The sequence below is a fragment of the Penaeus monodon genome, chromosome 11, assembly GCF_015228065.2.
Source record: "Penaeus monodon isolate SGIC_2016 chromosome 11, NSTDA_Pmon_1, whole genome shotgun sequence".
NCBI classification, from domain to species: Eukaryota; Metazoa; Arthropoda; class Malacostraca; order Decapoda; family Penaeidae; genus Penaeus; species Penaeus monodon.
In genome coordinates, this window is record NC_051396.1 from 9,764,325 (window position 1) to 9,787,248 (window position 22,924).

At 36.4% G+C, this 22,924-nt stretch overlaps 1 protein-coding gene across 1 annotated transcript in view; it reads right to left on the bottom strand.

The window, feature by feature from the left end:
* Window positions 1-192: 192 nt before the first annotated feature.
* The window catches only part of LOC119578728 (venom serine protease Bi-VSP-like), a gene marked incomplete at its 3' end in the record, with an annotated part of 34,096 nt that continues 11,364 nt past the window's right edge, over window positions 193-22,924 (bottom strand). The window contains 8 exon segments of the mRNA XM_037926336.1: window positions 193-338; window positions 619-720; window positions 1,317-1,477; window positions 1,984-2,116; window positions 2,299-2,403; window positions 2,671-2,933; window positions 3,126-3,276; window positions 4,536-4,692. Of these exon segments, the coding sequence (XP_037782264.1) occupies window positions 193-338; window positions 619-720; window positions 1,317-1,477; window positions 1,984-2,116; window positions 2,299-2,403; window positions 2,671-2,933; window positions 3,126-3,276; window positions 4,536-4,680 (1,206 nt within the window).

Sequence of the window (22,924 nt, forward strand, 5' to 3'; positions counted from 1 at the left end):
GCTTTTTTGCTTATTTTATGTTTAACGTCTTAATTTTAAAATTTAGAATATTTATATTAAAATTTGCTGAAAAAACTAAAATTTTTTCTGAGGAGCTCAGGGTGAGGTGCCAGTTTTTTTTCCTTTCCTTAAATTGGACGGACTCCAAGATCAACATTTAAACGAGAAGTACCTTTGCGCTTCGTCCCTTACCTGACATGCGTCCGTGGTGCCATTGCCAGCGCAGAGGGTTGTGCTGTCAATGGCAACTTGTCGGAATACTTCATATTTCTTACGGCATGTAGCCTCCTCTACAAGCGGCACTCTTGCCTTCAGGAGCACGGATGATGACACGTTATCTGTAGAAACAAACGACGAGGATTATTTACGGGTTATGCTTATCTGCTCGAATCTTTGCTAATGGCTGGATTTTCATGATACATCTATCCCTACCCCATTTTTTCTCTCTTTATCATCCCTACCCCATTTTTTTTCTCTCTTTATCATCCCTACCCCATGTTTCTCTCTTTATCAGCAACTCTATGTGTGTTACTTGGTTTGCTTTTTTGATGCTGAGATGCTTTCCACAAATATCAGCGATACCAATCAGTGAACACGAAACTGAACTGTTTTACTTACTGAACGAGACTGAACCCCAGCCAGCGATGATACCGTCGTTGACCTTCAGATTTCTCTGGAGGAGTTCGTCGATCAAAGGCATGCAGACAGGGCTCACGTACTCTGTTGGTCACGTGGGGGGGATTAACTTTGTTTGCTTTTCGATCACCTGTTTATTTTGTTATATGTGTGTTTGTGTTTTTTTGTGTGTGTGTGTTTTTGGTGTGTGTGTGTGTGTGTGTGTGTGTGTGTGTGTGTGTGTGTGTGTGTGTGTGTGTGTGTGTGTGTGTGTGTAAATGGTAAAACACTTCCGTGTTGATACTATGGTAGAAAAAAGCACAATGCAAAAACTGTATTTATTGAAAATAAGATTAGTGTTTCCACCTGGATTCCATCTTCAGGTCTGACCTGACCTGAAGATGGATTCCAGGTGGATTTCGAAACTGTAATCCCATTTTCAATAAATCTAATTTTTGCATTGTGCTTTTTTCTACCATAGTATCAGCACGGAAGAGTGTTTTACCACACACACACACACACACACACACACACACACACACACACACACACACACACACACACACACACACACATAATGTAATGTAACTCAAAGTATTAAATTTGTCTTTTATCGTTTACAGACAGTTTGAGAAACTAAATCGCGCGTCACTAGGAAAAATCCCAAATTCCTGTTTGTTATAAGTAGTTGCAATACTTACTGCTAAAGGTGACCGGCTTGTTGAGTTTAAGGACGGCGATATCGTTCGCGAAGGACACGGTGTTGAATCCTTCGTGGACAATCTTCTCGGCGATCTGGAAGTCCATGTGGTCTACCTCGTCTTCTCTGTCGAGATCGTGTTCACCCAGACGCACCACCGCCCTGGGAGAGAATAGGCGTTTTACTGTTGAAGTATGATCCGCCTTCTTCGGCTTGTAAATTCTCTCTCTCTCTCTTTTATTTGACTTCTCTCTCTCTCTGTCTGTCTCTCTGTCTCTCTCTCTCTCTCTCTCTCTCTCTCTCTCTCTCTCTCTCTCTCTCTCTCTCTCTCTCTCTCTCTCTCTCTTTCTCTCTCTCTCTCTCTCTCTGAAGGAAAGCCCTGAAACATTAAACAATAAAAGGATCCAAAGTCAAAGTCAAATGTTTGTAATCTCAAATTTAAGCATAATCTTGGATAAACACGAAATCCTGCTGAATTCTGCGTTCCTTTGTCTTTTGAAAAAAATTACTTCCGAGACTATAAATTCTCTCCAATCGAGAATGCAGTAAACGTTAGTCTGTACAACGTTTTAAAAGCCCTGTCAAACCTTTGGAATTCGACTACACACGAATTCCAAAGGCGACCCGCATATCCCGAGACCCTTGAGAAGAAACCCGCAGGCACTTACAGATCACTTCGATCGTGAATGCAGTGAGCCGCCGTCACCACGTGCTGGTTGGTGATGAGAGCTCCACCGCAGAGGAAGCTCACTTGGCCCCTTCCGTCCTCATAGCCCAGAACAGCCATCCACGGGAACTCGCCTGCGGGTCAAAAATGGGTAATGGTGACTTCTAGGTAGGATTAAAGTGGGTGTTGGTGGAGGCTTATTTGTGATGTCAGTTCTTTGAAATTACTCTTTTATAGTTTCCATTACGATGTGTGCCACTCAGAAGGTGCCAGTGGAATGCCTCTCTTAATAGGTGGAAAAAATACGTAACCCTACCTTCAGCGGCCTTCTTGCCTTGCACGATCCTGAGGACAAAGTCGGGCCTGCCACATTCCTCAGGAAGGAGATCCTTTCCGGTGAGGACTGGGGGCGTTGTGGGTTCTGTAGGATGGAAGGACAATGTAAGAGCGAGACTAATATTCTCTCTCATTAAAAACAGCAGCTCGAAAAAGGCAGGTGCAATATCCATACTAATTATGGTGATAACAGTAAGCACAGTATGTCGTAGAATTTAAACAGACGTAACGCGTAGATTGACACATGTAGCTCGGTCTTCAGCATGAGAAGCAAAACACTCGAAACCTGAACAGCGAACTGGCAAAGCTCAAGCGGGGAGCTTTTCGTCGCCATAGCAACGGCAAAACTCACGCGCAGTGGTTGGTTCGGTACTAGGCGTTGTGCTAGGAGTAGTACTAGGCGTGGTGCTAGGGGTAGTGCTAGGAGTAGTGCTAGGAGTCGTACTGGGTGTCGTACTGGGCGTGGTGCTAGGGGTGGTGCTGGGAGTCGTACTGGGAGTCGTACTAGGGGTCGTGACCGGTTTCGTGGTGATGACCGGCGCCTCGGTGGACACGACAGGCGAGCTCTCCGGGCAGCAGACGATGGGCGTGGACTTCTCGAAGCGGCAAATGCTCCTGAAACGCAGAGGGTGCGATGCAGCTCACGTTACGGGAAAAGAGATAACGTTCTTCAAAAGTAATCATACGACAACAGTAGTTATAACACCGGTGATGCCAAGGCCGTAATTTAAACAAGAGAAAAAGAAAATGCAACATACACAGATTTGAAGAAAAAAAAAACGAAAAGAATAATAAACATTTACTCACTGTCTCAAAATATTGATAAATTCAATTGGCGGATTGTTCCTCAGCTGATCATAGAGGATAGAACAGCTGACTAACGGTCTGCATTTCCCATTCTGTCCGATCGGCGTCGTGCAGGCGGACGGGTCTTCGGTCCCCAGCTGGAAGGTGATGGCTGCGGGGAAGAAATGGGAAGGAAGAATGAATGGGCTGTGATGTATGCTAGGATATAAAGCCGGGAAAGGCATGTTTCTTGAAAGAGACGATGGTAAGTGAGGTTATTTCTCCTAATAGATTAAAAATGTCTCAAAAGATATCAAGGGTTGTAGTTTCTGTTAATGTTTATTCCTCAGAGGATTTGACTACCAAAGAGTTATATTACTGTAGAATGGATTAATAAAAATGTCAGTATGGATATATTCATTATATAGAATGATAGATAACCTGGCGGATGTGTGGCAATATGAACTGGGAAAATGTTTTTATGATTCGACATGTTGATTTTTTATTGTTTTTGAAGTTATTGAAGGAAATGGTTTTGATATCATTTCCAGTTAATTGATTATTCATTTGCTTTAGTCATTCATATTTTTTTTATTGGCATTATTATTGCTATAGATATCAGTGGCCTCGTTACTAGCACATCAATCGTAATTTTCTATAACCAGTGCCACCCAGTTGATTCATTACTGGTTTGTTGAATTGATTAAGTTCATTACCTTCATGATTCTTTGAGATTAGCACCAACATTAATCACTACTGTTGTCTCATTACTATCCTTTTTTCTGATAATCATCACCATGCTTCTATCAATAATTTAGTAAAAGCAGCGTGAAGCTATAGAGCAGAGAGTAAGAAAATCTATTGTTAAATGTCTTGGAAATCTGTTGTTATTCAGTGAATGTAACAAACCATAAGAGATGAAATAGAAACCATGCACTTGAACCATTAACCAGTTTTTTTAAGGGAGGAGACAAAGCTCACTAAAGATGTTTTCTTTAGGACCATCACTTCATTTCCATGCCGATGCTTAAGAGAGGCAAGTTCGTGTGTTTCAAGAGTAAAAGGGGAGGGGACATCCCGTAGATTTATGTGTTTCGATTTTACTCTTTCTCTTTCTTTCTCTTTTCTGTTCTCTTTCCTTCTGTTCTCTACTCTTCTCTCTCTTTCTCTCTCTTTCCCTTTTCCTTTCTCATTCTCTTTCTTTATCTTTCTTTCTCTCTCTCTCTCTCTCTCTCTCTCTCTCTCTCTCTCTCTCTCTCTCTCTCTCTCTCTCTCTCTCTCTCTCTCTCTCTCTCTCTCTCTCTCTCTACCTCCCTCACCCCCCTCTCTCTCCCCTCCCCCCGCCACCGCCACCGCCGCAGGAAGACCGAACCCGAGCAGGATCGAAGACCCGAAGCCAAACGAAACTTCGGGACTCGTGTTGGTACTCACTCTCGTTGTCGTTACCTTGCCTTCTGTGCCGGGAGAGCATGGCTGCGCCCTTGGCCGAGCCCGGGAAGGCCAGCAGCGCCAGGCCGAGCGCTGCCGTCAGGAGGATCAGGGCCTTCCTCCGCGTCGAAGTCCCCGCCATGAGCATCGTCAGGGAGGTCTGGAAGTTGGGAGGAAAATAGTGTTAGTTTGTTTTCTTCTTTATTTATATATATAGAGATAAATAGATAGATTTTTTTTCCTCTGTTATAAGTGGGGGGGGGTAGAAAAAAGGAGCGTGTGATGTATGAGGATCAGCTTAGAACCAGCGTGATTTTCAGAGTTTTAGTGATCAGTCACTGTCGTTCTTTACGTGTCAATGGGACTTCTGTGTGAATAGATACCATATCTTTTCTTCCATTGTTGTAATATATATATATATATATATATATATATATATATATATATATATATATATATATATATGTCTATATAATTATATCCGGTACCTCTAGAAGGACAAGAAAATGAAAACAAAATTAAAAGAACATTATAAAAACCGTGACTTATGAAAAAGCAAAACATTGAAATATGCGAAAAAATGGGAGGGAAATAAAGGAAAATTATAAAACAAAACAAAAATAAATAAATAAATAAAGTTTTGGCCTTCTAAAAAGAGTTCTTGTGGCGACTGGGTAAATCCAGCCTCGTTCCGTTGCCTTTCTAATAACTTGATTACTTAGGAATTATCACTGACTATTCTGTCGATTTTTTTTCTTTCTCTCTTTATCATTTTACGTCATTTATTTATAAAACGCATTTTCTTTCTTGCCAGGAAGGGATTTATACAATCAAAAGATTGTATAAAACAAAGAGAATTATATGCATTTTACAAAGAGATTAAGACCTATTGTTGGGTACGACGTATGTGTGACTGAATGTCCATCCGAGACATTTAAATACGCACAAATACTAGACAAACTTCTATACTTCCTGGATCTTGGATAAGTCAGGATGGAAAAACCCGTTCTGTGCCATCCATGAATATTTAGTGGTTCTCTCTTTGTTTCGTGTCTCTTTATCGATCTATCTATCTATCCGTTTGTCCTTTTCTGCCAGTCTGTCAAACTATTTATCTTTCTTTCTCTCTTTCTCTCATTCTCTCTCTCTCTGTCTCTCTCTCCCTCACTCTCCCTCTCCCTCTTCCAATATCTCTCTCTCTCTCTCTCTCTCTCTCTCTTCTGACAGCGTAAGACAGAGGCGAGCATAACCCTGACCAAGCAACCTCTCAATGAAGGCGATTTAGAGGAATGACTCTTTTCGAGTGGCGTCTCTCCGTTGTGCTTTCTGGTGGGTTCGGGTCCTGAGGCTTGCGACACACTCTTGCTAAATTAGGGACACAGGAAACTCACATCCATGTGCTCTGTACATAGATATATACATACATGCTACATTAACGTAATTATCTCTCTCTCTTCTCTCTTTTCTCTCTCTTCTCTCTCTTTTCCCCTCTCTCTCTCTCCCCTCTCTCTCTTATATATATATATATATATATTATATATATATAAAATTATAATATATATATATATAAAATATATATATATATATATATATATATATATATATATATATATTATATATATAATATATTATATATATATATATATATATATATATAAAATATATATATATATATATATATAAAATATAATATATAATATTATATGAGAGAGGAGAGAGAGAGAGAGAGAGAGAGAGAGGAGAGAGAGAGAGAGAGAGAGAGAGAGAGAGAGAGAGATAATATACGTTAATGTATGCATGTATGTATATATCAGTATGTACAGAGCACATGGATGTGAGTTGCCTGTGTCCCTATTTAGCAAAGAGTGTGTCGCAAGCCTCAGGACCCGAACCCACCAGAAAGCACAACGGAGAGACGCCACTCGAAAAGAGTCATTCCTCTAAATCGCCTTCATTGAGAGGTTGCTTGGTCAGGGTTATGCTCGCCTCTGTCTTACGCTGTCAGAAGAGAGAGAGAGAGAGAGAGAGAGAGAGATATTGGAAGAGGGAGAGGGAGAGTGAGGGAGAGAGAGACAGAGAGAGAGAGAATGAGAGAAAGAGAGAAAGAAAGATAAATAGTTTGACAGACTGGCAGAAAAGGACAAACGGATAGATAGATAGATCGATAAAGAGACACGAAACAAAGAGAGAACCACTAAATATTCATGGATGGCACAGAACGGGTTTTTCCATCCTGACTTATCCAAGATCCAGGAAGTATAGAAGTTATTCCATGACTTCATTAATATCACATGACTTTTACACTAACATTATGACATATTTAAATCCCCTGACTCTTAGTAGTGTTTGCACGTCTTAATTTTTAAAACTACAGAAATATTTATATTATGTAAATTTGCTGCTTGTAATTTTTTTTTCTGAGGAGCTCAGGGTGAGGTGCCAGTTTTTTTTCCTTTCCTTAAATTGGACGGACTCCAAGATCAACATTTAAACGAGAAGTACCTTTGCGCTTCGTCCCTTACCTGACATGCGTCCGTGGTGCCATTTGCCAGCGCAGAGGGTTGTGCTGTCAATGGCAACTTGTCGGAATACTTCAATATTCTTACGACATGTAGCTCCTCTACAAGCGCACTATGATTCAGGAGCACGGATGATGGACACGTTATCTGTAAGAAACAAACGACGAGGTTATCTTCCGGTTAATGATTAATCTGCTCGAATCTGCTAATGGCGGGATTTTTTCATGATAATCTATCCCTACCATTTTTCTCTTTTATCATCCCTATCCCATTTTTTTTCTCGCTTATATCCCACCCCATTTTTTCTCTCTTTATCATCCTACCCCATGTTCTCTCGTTATCAGCAACTATGTGTGTTACTGGTTTGCTTTTGTGCATGCTGAGATGCTTTACCACAAAATATCGCGATACCAAATCAGTGAACACGAAACTGAACTGTTTACTACCTGAACGAGACTGAACCCAGCCAGCGTGATACCGTCGTTGAACTTCAATTTCTCTGGAGGAGTCCGTCGATAAAGGCACGCAGACAGGGGCTCACGTACTCTGTTGGTCACGTGGAGAGGACTAACTTGTTGCTTTTCGATCACGTTATTCTGTTATATGTTGTTGTGTGGTGTGTGTGGTGTGTGTGTGTGTGTGTGTGTGTGGTGTGTGCTGGTGTGTGTGTGTGGGTTGTGTTGTAAATGTTTAAAACACTCTTCCGTGTTGATACTATGTAGAAAACGCACATGACAAAAAATGTATTATGAAAATAAGATTAGTGGTTCACCGGATTCCTCTTCAGGTATGACCTGACCTGAAGATGGATTCCAGGTGGATTTCGAAAACTGAAAATCCCATTTTCAAATAAATCTAATTTTGTGCATGTGCTTTTTTTCTACCATAGTATCAGCCGGAAGAGTGGTTTTTACCACACACCACACACACACACACCACACACACACACACCAACACACACATAATGTAATGTAACTCAAAGTATTAAATTTGTCTTTTATCGTTTACAGACAGTTTGAGAAACTAAATCGCGCGTCACTAGGAAAAATCCCAAATTCCTGTTTGTTATAAGTAGTTGCAATACTTACTGCTAAAGGTGACCGGCTTGTTGAGTTTAAGGACGGCGATATCGTTCGCGAAGGACACGGTGTTGAATCCTCGTGGACAATCTTCTCGGCGATCTGGAAGTCCATGTGTCTAACTCGTTTCTCGTCGAAGAATCGTGTCACCCAGACGAACCACCGCCCTGGGGGAGAATAAGGCGTTTACTGTTGAAATTGAAGTATGATCGGCCTTCTTCGGCTTGTAAATTCTCTCTCTCTCTCTCTTTTATTTGACTTCTCTTTGTCTCTCTCTCTCTCTCTCTTTTATTTGACTTCTCTCTCTCTCTCTCTCTCTCTCTCTCTCTCTCTCTCTACTCTCCTCTCTCTCTCTCTCGTATCTCTCTCTCTCTCTCTCTCTCTCGCCTCTCTCTCTCTCTCTCTCTCTCTCTCTCTCTGAAGGAAAGCGCTTCCATAACAACAGAGGCATTAAACCCTGAAACATTAAACAATAAGAGGATCCAAAGTCAAAGTCAAATGTTTGTAATCTCAAATTTAAGCATACTCTTGGATAAACAAGAAATCCTGCTGAATTCTGCGTTCCTTTGTCCTTTGAAAAGAGTTACTTCCGAGACTATAAATTCTCTCCAATCGAGAATGCAGTAAACGTTAGTCAGAATAACGTTTTAAAAGCCCTGTCAAACCTTTGGAATTCGACTACACACGAATTCCAAAGGCGACCCGCATATCCCGAGACCCTTGAGAAGAAACCCGCAGGGAACTTACAGATCACTCGAGAGTGAATGCAGTGAGGGCGGCGTCACACGTGATGGTTGGTGATCGAGAGCTCCACCGCAGAGGAGCTCACTTGGCCCCTTCCGTCCCATAGCCCAGAACAGAAACCACTGGGAACCGCCTGCGGGTCAAAAAAATGGGTAATGGTGACTTCAGGTAGATTAAAGTGGGTGGTGGTGGAGGCTTATTGTGATGTCAGTTCTTGAATACTCTTTTATAGTTCGCATTACGATGTGTGCACTCAGAAAGGTGCAGTGAATGACCCTTTTAAATAGGTGGAAAAACATACGTATAACCCTACCTTCAGCGGCCTTCTGCCGTGCACGATCCTGAGGACAAAAGTAGGGCTGCCACCATCTCAGGAAGGAGATCCTTTCCGGGGAGGGACTGGGGGCGGTGTGGGTTCCTGTAGGATGGAGGACATGTAAGAGCGAGGACGGTACTATTTCTCTCATAAAAAACAGCAGCTCGAAAAAGGCAGGTGCAATACCCTACTAATATGTGATAACAGTAAGCACGTTATGTCGTAAGCATTAAACAGACGTAACGCGTAGATTGACACATGAGCTCGGTCTTAAGCATGATAAAGCAAAACACTCGAAACCGAACAGCGAAACTGCAAAGCTCAAGCGGGGAGCTTTTCGTCGCCATAGCAAACGGGAAAAACTCACGCGCAGTGGTTGGTCGGTTACTAGGCGTTGGGATAGGAGTAGTAATAGGCGTGGTGCTAGGGGTAGGCTAGGAGTAGTGATAGGAGTCGTACTGGGTGTCGTCTGGCGTGGTGTATGGGAGTGGTGCTGGGAGTCGTACTGGAGTCGTACTAGGGGGTCGGACCGGTTTCGTAGGGATGTGGGGGACCGGCGCCTCGGTGGCACGACAGGCGAGCTCTCACGGGCGCAGCGATGGGCGTGGACTTATCAAGACGGCAAATGCTATCTGAAAACGCAGAGGGTTGCTCTTGATGCAGCTAACCCGTTACGGGAAAAGAGAAAGTTTCTTCAAAGTATCCCATACGGACAACAGTATTATAAACCCGGTGATGCCAGGCCGTAATTTAAACAAGAGGATCAAAGAAAATGCAACAACACATATTTTAAAAAAAAAAAAAACGAAAGAATAAATAAACATTTACTCACGTCTAAAATATTGATAAATTCAATTGGCGGATGTCCTCAGCTGATCATAGAGGATAGAACAGCTTGAATAACTTGGTCTGCATTTCCATTTCTGTCCGATCGGCGTCGGGCAGGCGTGACGGGTACCTCGGTCCCCAGCTGAAGGTGATGGCTGGGGGAAGAGAAACATGGGAAGGAAGAATGGGATATGGGCTGTGATTTGTATGCTAGGGATATAAATGGCCGGGAAGGAGACAACAAGGCAAAAGGGGGCAATCGTTTCTTGAAAGAGAATGACCGATGGTTAAGTTTGGTTTTTTGAAGCTATTGTAAGTGACGTTATTTCTCCTAATAGATTATTAAAAAATGTCTCAAAAGATATTCAAGGTTGGGTTGTAGTTTCTGTTAATGTTTATTCCTCAGGAGGGATTTTTTTTATTTTTTTTGGATTTTTTGACTACAAAAAGAGAAGAGTATATTACTGTAGAATGATTAATAAAAAATGTCAGTATTGGATATATATTCATTATATAGAAACAATGATAGATAACCTGGGCGGATGTTGGGGGCAATATGAACTGGAGAAAATGTTTTTATGATTCGACATGTTGATTTTTTATTTGTGTTTTGAAGTAATGAAGGGAAATGGTTTGATATCATTTTCCAGTTAATTAATGATTCTTTGCTTAGTCATTCATATTTGTTTTTATTGGATTATTATGGCTTATAGATATACAGTAGCTCGTTACTAGAACATCAATCGTAATTTTCTATAACCAGTGAACCAAGTTGATCATTACTGGTTTTTTGAATTGATATAAGTCATACACTTCATGGATTCTTTGAGTGGAGTAGCAACAACATTAATCCATTACTGTTTGTCTCATTTACGATCTTTTTCTGATAATCATCACATGCTTCTATCAAAATGTTAGTAAAAAGCAGCGAGCGTGAAGTATAGAGCGAGGTAAGAAAATCTATTCGTTAAGATGTCTTGGAAATATGTTGTTATTCAGTTGAAGGTAACCAAAACATAAGAGATGTGAATAGAAGAAAAGTAGAAATCCATGAACTTGAACCAATTAACAAGTTTTTTAAGGGAGGAGACAAGGAGACAAATCTCAATAAAGATGTTTTTCTTTAGGACCATCACTTATTTACATGCCGCATGCTCTTAAGAGAGGCAACTTCGTGTGTTTCAAGAGTAAAAGGGGAGGGGACATCCCGTAGATTTATGTGTTTCGATTTTACTCTCTCTTTCTTCCTCTTTTCTGTTCTCTTTCCTTCTGTTCTCTACTCTTCTCTCTCTTTCTCTCTCTTTCCCTTTTCCTTTCTCATTCTCTTTCTTTATCTTCTTTCTCTTTCTCTCTCTCTCTCTCTCTCTCTCTCTTCTCTTCTTCTTCATCTCTCCTCTCTCTCTCTCTCTCTCTCTTACTTCACTCTCTCTTCTCTCTCTCTCGCTCTCTCTCTCTCTCTCTCTCTCCTCTCCTCTCTTACCCCCTCAAACCACTTCTCTCTCCCCTCCCCCGCCACCGCCACCGCCGCAGGAAGGAGCGAACCCGAGCAGGATCGAAGAACCCGAAGCCAAACGAAAACTTCGGGGACTCGTGTGGTTACTCACTCTCGTTGTGTTTTACCTTGCCTTCTGTGCCGGGAGAGCATGGCTGCGCCCTTGGCCGAAGAGGGGGGAGTAGAAAGGCCCAGCAGAGCAGCCGCCAGGCCGAGCGACCGCTCAGGGAGGATCAGGCCTTCTCCGCACGTTTCGAAGTTCCCCGGGCCAATGAGCATCGTCAGGGGAGGGATCGGGCAGTTGGGGAGGAAAATAGTGGGTTTAAAAAGGTTTTGTTTCTTTTTATTATATTTTTTTGTATAGAGAGATAGATAGATATTTTATTTTTTTTCCTCTGTTTATAAGTGGGGGGGGGGGGTAGAAAAAAAGGGGCAGCGGTGATGTATGGAGGATTAGGGAAGCGCGTTAGAAAAAAAAAGAGAAAGGGAAGAAGGACAACGCGAAGTTTGAGCGTGGGGAGAAAGAAAGAAATGTGAATGAGGAGAGGAAAGAGAGAAAGAAAGAGACAGAAAAATTGAAGAAATTGTGAGATGTGGAATTGTGGATGGGCGAGGAAGGAAAATAGAATAGAGGGGAAAAAATGAAGAAATTGCTGGGTAAATTGTTTGTTGAAAAAAGATACAGATACCCTTAGTTGTTCATCATCTTGTCCCCTTCGTGGGAAAGTTAGGTGAAAAAAAAAAAAAAAAAAAAAAACTTCCCATCGCCTTTTAGAAGACCATGCGTTGAATTCTTCCAGAGTTTTTTTAGTGATCCCAGTCCCACGTTCGGTCCATTTCCGATTGGTTTTCCCAAATTTTGGGACTTTCTGTGTGAGTGGGAATAGATTAATTGGGATCCCATATCTTTTATTCCAATTTTGTTGTTGTAATAAACAATATTATTATATCATTCTTCTATATATTAACCACCCCTATCATTTTATCTTAATCATATACTTATCTATATCATCAATTATATATATATATATTAATAATAATACTATATAATAATACTACATATAGAATATATATATACTACCTCACTATATATATATATTATATATAACCTATATCTTATGTCATTGTCTATATAATTACGATCCGGCTCTACTTTCCTACTACCCGGCGTTACCGTGCTTTACTCTAGCTCAAGGCACTTAAGGACACAGAAAGGCGGGGGGGGGGAAAAAGAAAAAATGGAAAACAAAATTAAAAAGGAACATTCATAAAAAACCCGTCGGCTTGACTATTGAAAAAGGAAAAACATTTGAAACTATGCGAAAAAAATAGGACCGGGAAATAAAGGAAAATGATAAAACAAACAAAAATAAATAAAATAAATAAAGTTTTGGCTTCTAAAAAAGAGTTCTTGTGCGACTGGGTAAATCCCAGCCTCGGTTCCGTGGCCTTTCTAATAATGGATTATTAGGAATTATCAATGATATTATGTCGATTTTTATTTCTTTCCATCTCTTTATCATTTTACGTAATTTCTATTATAAAAACGCATTTTCTTCATGGCCAGTGAAGGGGATTTATCGCCCTAAAAACAATCAAAAGATCTGTAAAAACAAAGAGAACTTATATCGCATTACCAAAAGAGATAGGACCTACGTGGGTACGACGTAGTGTGACTGATGTCCATCCGAGACATTTAAATACGCACAAATAAGACAACTTTATACTCCCTGATTCGGATTGATGAAGTAAGGAGGGAAAAACCCGGTCTGCTGCTCACACAGGGACTATTATGGTTTTCTCTCTTGTTTTCGTTGTCTCCTTATCACGCATCTAATCCATCCTATCACGTTTGGCTTTATGCCAGTCTGTAAAACACTATTAGATTTTATTTCTCGTCTTTCTGCTCCATTCCTATACAGCATTATGTATACTAATGCCATAACGAGATAACTAGATGAAATCGGACCAATGTATCGCGCGCTCTCGCTCGTCCTCTCGACTCTCTACGACTGCTACATACTCGCTCGATGCTCTCTATAGATATCGTCGATCGTGCGCTGTCTTTTCTAGTTGAGTATTGTTCTCTTAGTATTTCTCTGTCTCAGTTCTCTTCCATGCCTCTTCTCTTATATTCTCTTCCTCTTCCTATCCTATCTTTTAATCATCTTCCTCTTATTTCTCTCTCACTCTATCCTCTATCTCTATCTCTCTCTCTCTATCTCTTTCTCTCTCTCTCTCTCTTCTCTCTCTCTCTCTCATCTCTCCTCTCCTCTCTCTCTCTCCCTTCTGACAGCATAAGGCAGATGGCTGAGCATAACCTTGACAAGCAACTCTCAGGAAGGCGATTTAGAGGATGAGCTTTACGCAGTGGCGTCTCTCCGTTTGTGCTTTGGGTGGGTCGGGTCTGAGGCCTTGCGACACACCTTGCTAAATAGGAAAGGACACAGGCAACCACATCCATGTGCTCTCGTAAATAATGAATATAAATACCTGCATACATTAACGAATTATCTCATCTATCTTCTCTCTTCTCTCTCTCTCTCTATCCTTACTCATATATATAGATAATATATATATAATATGATATAGATACTATAATATATATAGTATATCTATAATATATATATATATATATAGTATATTATATGTATATATAAATATATATAATATATACTTATATATACTCAGACTATATGAATATATATATATATAGAATAGATATAGATATCACATATAATATGCTGTTATAGATACTATACAATAAATATTATATATACTACTATATATATATATTATATATATATATATATGTGGTATAAATATATTTATATATATAAATAACCAATATATATATATTAAAAAAAAAACAAAAAAAAAAAAAAATATATATATATAATAATAATATATATAAATATATGTATTATATATAATATAATATATATATATATATATTGTGTGTGTGTGTGTGCAAACTAAGCAGCGAAGGTTTTCCTATTTGCCATAAAGTAGACAGCGTTGAAGGGCAGTACTCGGGGGACATTCCTGCCTCGCGTGTGTCACCCTCTGTGGCCAAGAGTATTGCTGATCAGTCACACTAGGATGTAATTTATGTTAGTTTCTCCGTTACTCCCGATCCCGTTTCGGGCGCATTCGAGAAACACCGAAAATAGTTTATTAAAAAGGAATGTTATCCTATGGGATTCTATTTGCAGCTAGGTTGCATGTTTTAGCCAAAGTGTTGATCTATCAATATATCGATAAACGTGATTCGATTTACACTCCTTTTCTCCATTTTCTCTACTCTCTCTCTATTCTCCATCTCTCTCTCTACTCTCCTCTTACCATTAGAATAATTATAATTATATATTATCAAGATATATATATATAGATATTTATATAATAATATGTATATAATATATATATAACTATGAACTATATATATAGATATAGAGCATATATAATATCGTCTGGATGTATCGCTCTATATATCTATCTCTCTCTCTCACTCTCCTCTCTCTTTCTCTCTCATCTCTATCTCTCTCTCTCTCTCTCTCCCTCTCTCTCTCTCTCTCTATACTGAAGGCAAGACCATGCAACCACCTCCTTGGCTCACGGTCGATCGAGGGCCGCGACATCCGCCCTCTTCCTCTCCTCCGAATCGCTCACGCAAGGTTCCAATAAGGTCTGTGATGGGGGAGAGGAGAAGGAGAAGGGGAGAAGGGAGAGAAGAGGGAGTTTGGGGGGAGAAGGGAGGGAGAAGAGAGAGGAGTGCGAGAGAGTGGGGGAAGGAGGGAGAGAATCAAAGAGGGAGGAAGGGAGAGAGAGAGAGAGAGAGAGAGAGAGAGACGATAGATAAGATGAGAAGAGAGAGAGAGATGATGAAGAGAAGAGAGAGAGAGAGAGAGAGAGAAATGGTGAGAGAGAGAAAGAAAAAAAAGGAAAGTAAGACAAAAAGAGAGAAGGGAAGGAGAGCAAACGAAACCACTAAACGAGATGAGATCAGGGAAGAAAGAAAAAAAAGAGTCGCCTCGTTAGCAAACAAAATAACCTGGAAATAGACACGCGCTGCCCTACGTCTCTTCCGGATGTTTGGTCCCAACCCACTCTACTTTAACTCTCCGTAAATCATTAAATGGGGGAGTAAGTGGGTTTAGAGCGTCATATTATCTTCCCTTTCAAGGAGGAAGAAATGCTCCGGCAACCTGAGAAACTTGGAGCAAAACAGGAAGATGAGTTTGTCTTCGATATTCTGGGAGCTGTCTAAGACTCGAGAAACATTAATTCATACTTCTCCTTTACATTACTAATGTTTAGTTTGTATGTATAAATATGTGTATATACATGCATACATGCATATATAGAGATATATATACATACAAACACACATGTACACACCACACAACACACACCACACACACACATCACACACACCAAACACACACAACCACACAACACACACACACACACACATCACACACACACATATACTAACATATATATCTATAATACCACCGATAATATATATATCTATTTATTATATTATATATATATATTATATAAATATTGGGGTGTGTGTGTGTGTGTGCTGGTGTGTGTGTGTGTGTGTGTGTGTGTGTGCTTTCGTGTGTGTTTATGTGTGTGTGTGTGTGGTTGTGGTGTACATGATATATGTATGTATGTATTAATATGTACATATATATAATACATATACCACATGCACCACACACACACACCCCCAAACCCACACCACAACACACACACACACACACACACACACACACACACCAACACACACCACACACACACACACAACTCGATACATATATATATATATACTACATATATTATATATATAGAGAGAGAGAGCGAGAGAGGACGAGACGAGAGAGCCGAGACGAGGCGAGAGAAGAAGAGAGCAGTTAGATTATGGAGAGAGAGAGAGAGAGAGATTATACATAATTTTATGTATGTAATATAACTATCATATATATATATATATATATATATACTACTAGATACTATATATATTATATATGCTTTGCCAAAGTGGATAAATGTAGAATGTATCAGAGATAGCGGACCGCTGCCACGGTGACGCGAGCAGGAGAAACAAAAGAGAGGAGGAACGCGACTGTTCATGACGCTTCCTGGTAATGGGAGAAGTTTAGAGGCAAGAGAGATAAACAGATTAGAAAGTCGCGGAATAGGGAACCGATAAAGAATGGAGTAGAGAGTCATCAAAAGAGGAAGAAGAGATTAGGAAAGTAAGAACGCCCATGAGGGAACAAGGAGTGCGGGACAAAAACCGATGATTTAGAAGGACAGAGAAGAAGGAGGATTCGATGAGCGACGAGCGAAATTTTCCGAAAAATTACCCAGAGGGAATTTACAAAACAATGTCTTTTTTTTCCTGGAGAGTCAGACGCGCGTGTGTGCCGCTGATAACCAGCTTTGGATTGTATTTTTTTGACTGTGTTTTCGCCTATTAGTGTTTTGTTTCAGTTCATATGATGCGATGACGAATGATGATGGCGATCAATATAAGATATAATAGGATAATTGAGATGATGATGATAACGGTACTGTCACTACTACTAATACTGATAATAATAGTAATAACAATAATAATAATAATAACAATAATGGCGATAATAATAATAATAATAAAATAATAATATAATAATAATAATAATAAATAATAATAACTAATAATAAGTAATAATAAATAATAACAGTAATAAAACAATAGCACAAGTACTGATAATAATAAACAATATTGATATTAATGATAAACCATAATCATAATCATGATGACAAAAATAATAACGATGATGATGATTATGATAATAATAATAATAATAATAATTTCTTATATTATTATTATTGTGTTTTGTTGTGTTGGTGTTGTTGTGTGTTGTTGTTGTTGTTATATTATTATTTATTTATCATATGATGATGATAATGCGACGATAATAATAATGATATTAGTACTAGAAGCGGAATTATAATAAATTAATAAGTAATAATAATATTATTATATTATTACTATATAGTATATTTTATTATATTAGGATTATTATTGTATTATCATTTATGAGATGATATGGCATGATGATGATAATGAGGAGGAGGAGGATAATGATAATAATAATGATAATAACAGTTATAATAATAACAATGGTAATATAAATAACAAGGATTTCACCTCCCACTGATAGTTTACATGGTTCCACAATCTTTAGCTATAGACTTTAGCTATGCACTAATACTTCGCTTAAACACGTAACAAGATTTACAGTAATATTGTAAAACCTCTCAGTTCAAATTGCAAATCCATCTGGCCGTTGTTATTTCCAGGTTGTTAACGTTACTGATTTAGTACACAATGCAACGTTAGCGTAGAGGGCGAGCTTTCAAATGAAGAAAGGTTATACTGGGTTAAAAGTTAGCAGGTCCGTGAACAATGCAGCGCCTCATGCACTGTTATCGCGAAGGTTAAAGGTTCGAGAAGGGAAGTTCATTATTTACGGGTCAAGTCGTGGGTTTTCAGTACAGAGAGGTCGGGAAGAAGTGAATTCAGGGCCAAGGTCTGAACACAGTGTCTGTCAGCTTTTGGTGGCAAAAAAAAAAAAATAATAATAATAAATAAATAAATAAATGTGACACAAAGTACGGATTAGCACTCTCTTTTAATTGCGGTTTACGACATAACCCTTAGCCGACTTTAGGAATACTGATATATATATATATATATATATATATATATATATATATATTAAATATATGTGTGTGTGGGGTGGGTGTCTGTGGTGGGTGTGTGTGTTTATATATATATATATATAATCTATATATTATAATCAATCATATATATATATCTATTATATATATAATATATAATATAGAGTCACACACACACACACACACACACACACACACACCACCACAACACACCACACAAACACTACACCACACAAACCAAACATCAACACCACACACACACATATATACATATATGCTGTTTATATATGTATATATATACCATATATGGTATTATAATATATATATTATAGATATATATATACATAGTATAATATATATATTATAATATATCTCATATATTAGATATTCACACAACACACACACACACACACACACACAACACAACACACACACAACACACACACACACACACACCACATTATTACTATATATATATCTATATTATATATATTATATATAGTATATATATATATATTATATATATATATTAATATATGGGGGTGTGTGTGTGTGTGTGTGTGTGTGTGTGGTGTGGGTTTGTGTGGTGTGGTGTGTGTGGTTTTAATATAGGCAATATATATATATATATAATTATAGTATAATATATATATATAATATATATAGATAGTATAATATAGAATAATTGTATATATATACTATATATATATCCATATACATATATATGTGTATATACATAATACACACATGTGTGTGTTTGTGTGTGTGTGTGTGTGTGTGCATGTGTGTGTGTGCATGTATGTCTGTGTGTGTGTGCTTGTGCATTCATATTCACCCTCCACGTCCAGCTTTGATCCACAGCCCTTGAACCCCTCCACATCTCCCTCACCCCACCCCACCAGGCCCGGCAGCCGCAACAGCCGCGCACCGGAAGCTCCGCGTATCGCTCGGGGTCTTCCTTCCCGACTCCGACCTCCCGGCGCCCGTGAGGAAGTTGGTTTTCAGGGGGAATCAGTTGTAGCCGTTATCGTCTGTCGCGCTGCTTTGTGTTCCATCCCCTCTCGTGTCTCTTGGCGCTTTCTCTGTTTCTTCTGCTCGTACGTTTTTCTCGTTCGCCTCCTGTCCGCCCCATTGCTTCATATATATATATATATATAAAGTATATAATATATATATATATATATATATATATATATATATATAATATACTAATATATAGATATACATTATAATAGTAAATATATATGCATATATTAGATAGACGCAGATATATATATATATATTATAATATGTGAATATATATATATAGATATATATATATATATATATATATACATATGTGCTTTGTGTTGTAGTTGTAGTGTGTTTGTGTGTGTGTGTGTGTGTGGTGGGTGCTGTGGTGTGTGTGTGTTGTTGTGTGGTGTATGTGTGTGTGTGTGGTGTGTGCGCGCTGTGTGTGTGGTGTGTGTTGTGTGTGTGTGTGTGGTGTGTGTGTTGGGTGTGTGTGTCGTGTGGGATATATATATATATAATATATATAACTATATATATATATATATATATATATATATATATATATATTTATATATATAGTAAATTATATTACCAACAGTATTCCCATTACTATAGCATTCGTCATTCGTCCCCTCTACTTTGATTATGTCAAGGAAAATATTTTTTGTATTTTCTATCATATTCCTTTCCTTTACTCAATTATAACCATTAACTGTTATGAAGATTTGCAATCATTAAGCTTTATTTTGTTGCTGATTTATTATAATTATTACAATATAATATTATTAATATTAATATATTATATTATTCTTATTATTATTATTATTATTTGATTATTATTAGTATATATCATTATATATATATTATTATTATTATATCATTAATATTATTTATTATCATATATTAATATTAGATTATTAGTATTAATTATCTATTATATTATTATTATTATACTAATATTATTATAGATTATTATTATTATTCACACATTATCACATCATCATCATTATTTATGATCATATCATTATTCACCTATTACTATATTTATATATTATTCACTTATTATTATTATTATTACTACTATTATTATTATTACCACTTATAATTATATTAAATATTATCATATATTATCTATTATTATTATTATCTTTATAATCATTCTCTGTTCATTCATTATATATATTATATTATCTTTATTATTATCAACGGTAGTATTATAATTATCACTATTTAGATTATATTATTATTATGATTATTATTATTACTATATTATATATTAGTAGATATATTAGTATCAGCATCTCCATAATCAATCATCATTATCATCATCACATTCTATGATTACCATTATCATTATACTATATTTTGTCATATTATGATTATTATATATTCTTTTATATTATATTATATTATTATTCTTATCAGATTATTATAATGTTTATATTATTTTATTACTATTATTATCTATTATATTATTATTCATTAATATCATTATTATATTTATCATCAGTTCAATCATTATCATATCATTATCATTACATTATCATGATCTACTAGTATATCATTATTATTATTATTATCATTATTATTATTACTATTATTGTTATTATTACTATTATTGTCATTATTATTATTACTGTCATTACTATTATTGTCAATATTATCAATAACATCATTATCATCATTACTATCATTATCATAGTAATAATAACAACAATGGAAATTACTATCATTATTATCATTCTTATTGTTATTGTTATTATTTAATGATGATGATGATGATGATGATGATGATGATGATGATGATGATGATGATGATGATGATGATGATGATGATGATGATGATAATAATAATAATAATAATATTATTGTTATTATTATTATTATTGTTAATATTGTTATTATTATTATTATTATTATTATTATTATTATTGTTATTATTGTTGTTGTTGTTGTTGTTGTTGTTCGTTTTTATCATAGTAATAATAATTATAATTATTTTTTTATCATGATCATCATTACTATTATTATCATATTAATAATAACAATAATGATAATTACTATCATTATCATTACTGTAATTATTTTTGTTATTATTATTTTTATTGTTGTTATTATTATTATCATCATTATTATTACTACTATTATTATTATCATTATCATTGTTATTACTATTATTACTATTATCATCATCATCATTATCATCATCATCATCATCATCATTGTTATCATTACTATATTTAGTATCATCTTTATTATTATTATTATCATTGCCATTATCATTATCATCATCAATAATATCATTAATGATAATAATATCATTAATGATAATAATATAGTTAATGATAATATCATTAATGATAATAATATCATTAATAATAATAATATCATTATCATTATCACAATTATTATTATTTTCATTACTACTTCTACTAGCAGTAAGTAGTAGTAGTAGTATTTAACACAATTAGCATCACCAATATGATCATCATCATTATCATCATCATTATTATTATCGTCATCATTAACATCATTATCATCTAAATTATCATCACCATATTTTATAGAGTTCTCTATTACTATTGCCATTACTATTGTCACTAATACTATTATCATTATCATTACAGGTATTATTATTATTATTATTATTATTATAACTGCCACTACTACTATACTCTTATCATTATCATTTGTATTGTCATTATTATTATTGTTATTATTTTCTAATGATTATCATTTCAATTAAAATTTATATTATCATTATTATCGTTGTTATTATCACTATCATTATCATTATTATAGTTACCATCATTATTATCATCATCATTGTTATTAGCATTGTTATTAGCATTATTAGCATTATTGTCATTTTTGTCATCTTTATCATTATTTTCATTGTTATTGCCATTATCATCGAAATCGTTATTTTCATCATTAATACTACTATTGCTATTTTCCGTTCAGTTATTTCATTATTTTCTTTACCATTAATGATAATGATAATAATCATGATTACGATAATAACCATGATATAAAAACAATAAAAAACAAAAACAAGAGCATTTTCGTAATCATCACAAAAATTATCATTATCATTACTCTTATCATCATCACTATAATCCTCTATATAATCATTAACAGTACTAGTAGTGGTATTGGTACTATCAATACCATTATCAGTATCAGCATTATTACTCATTAACATTTCATCATTACTGGCTGTATTTTCGTTATCATTACCATTATTGCAATTAGTATCATTATCATTATCATTATTATTAACAATACCGCTTTTATGATTATCAATATCATCATTAACATTACTATCAAAATCATGATTTTGATTGTTAATATCATTATCACATTGATGATAATAATGAGTATGTCAGCAACAACAGCAATAATAAGAATAATAACAATAACACTACACCTACACAAACACATCCAAGCATGAAAATTAAAATAATAACACAAACATACACAAACACACCCAAGAATACACATTACCTAATCAAATGGCTAATCACATTAATCCAATATCCTATATAGTAGTAGTATGGCAGATCCACCCACTCGGTCGGCTGACCAAACCCGTTGCCTTGAACAGCAAACAATAAAACAGGTGGTTGTCCGGCTTATCAAAACAATGGAGTCGGTCG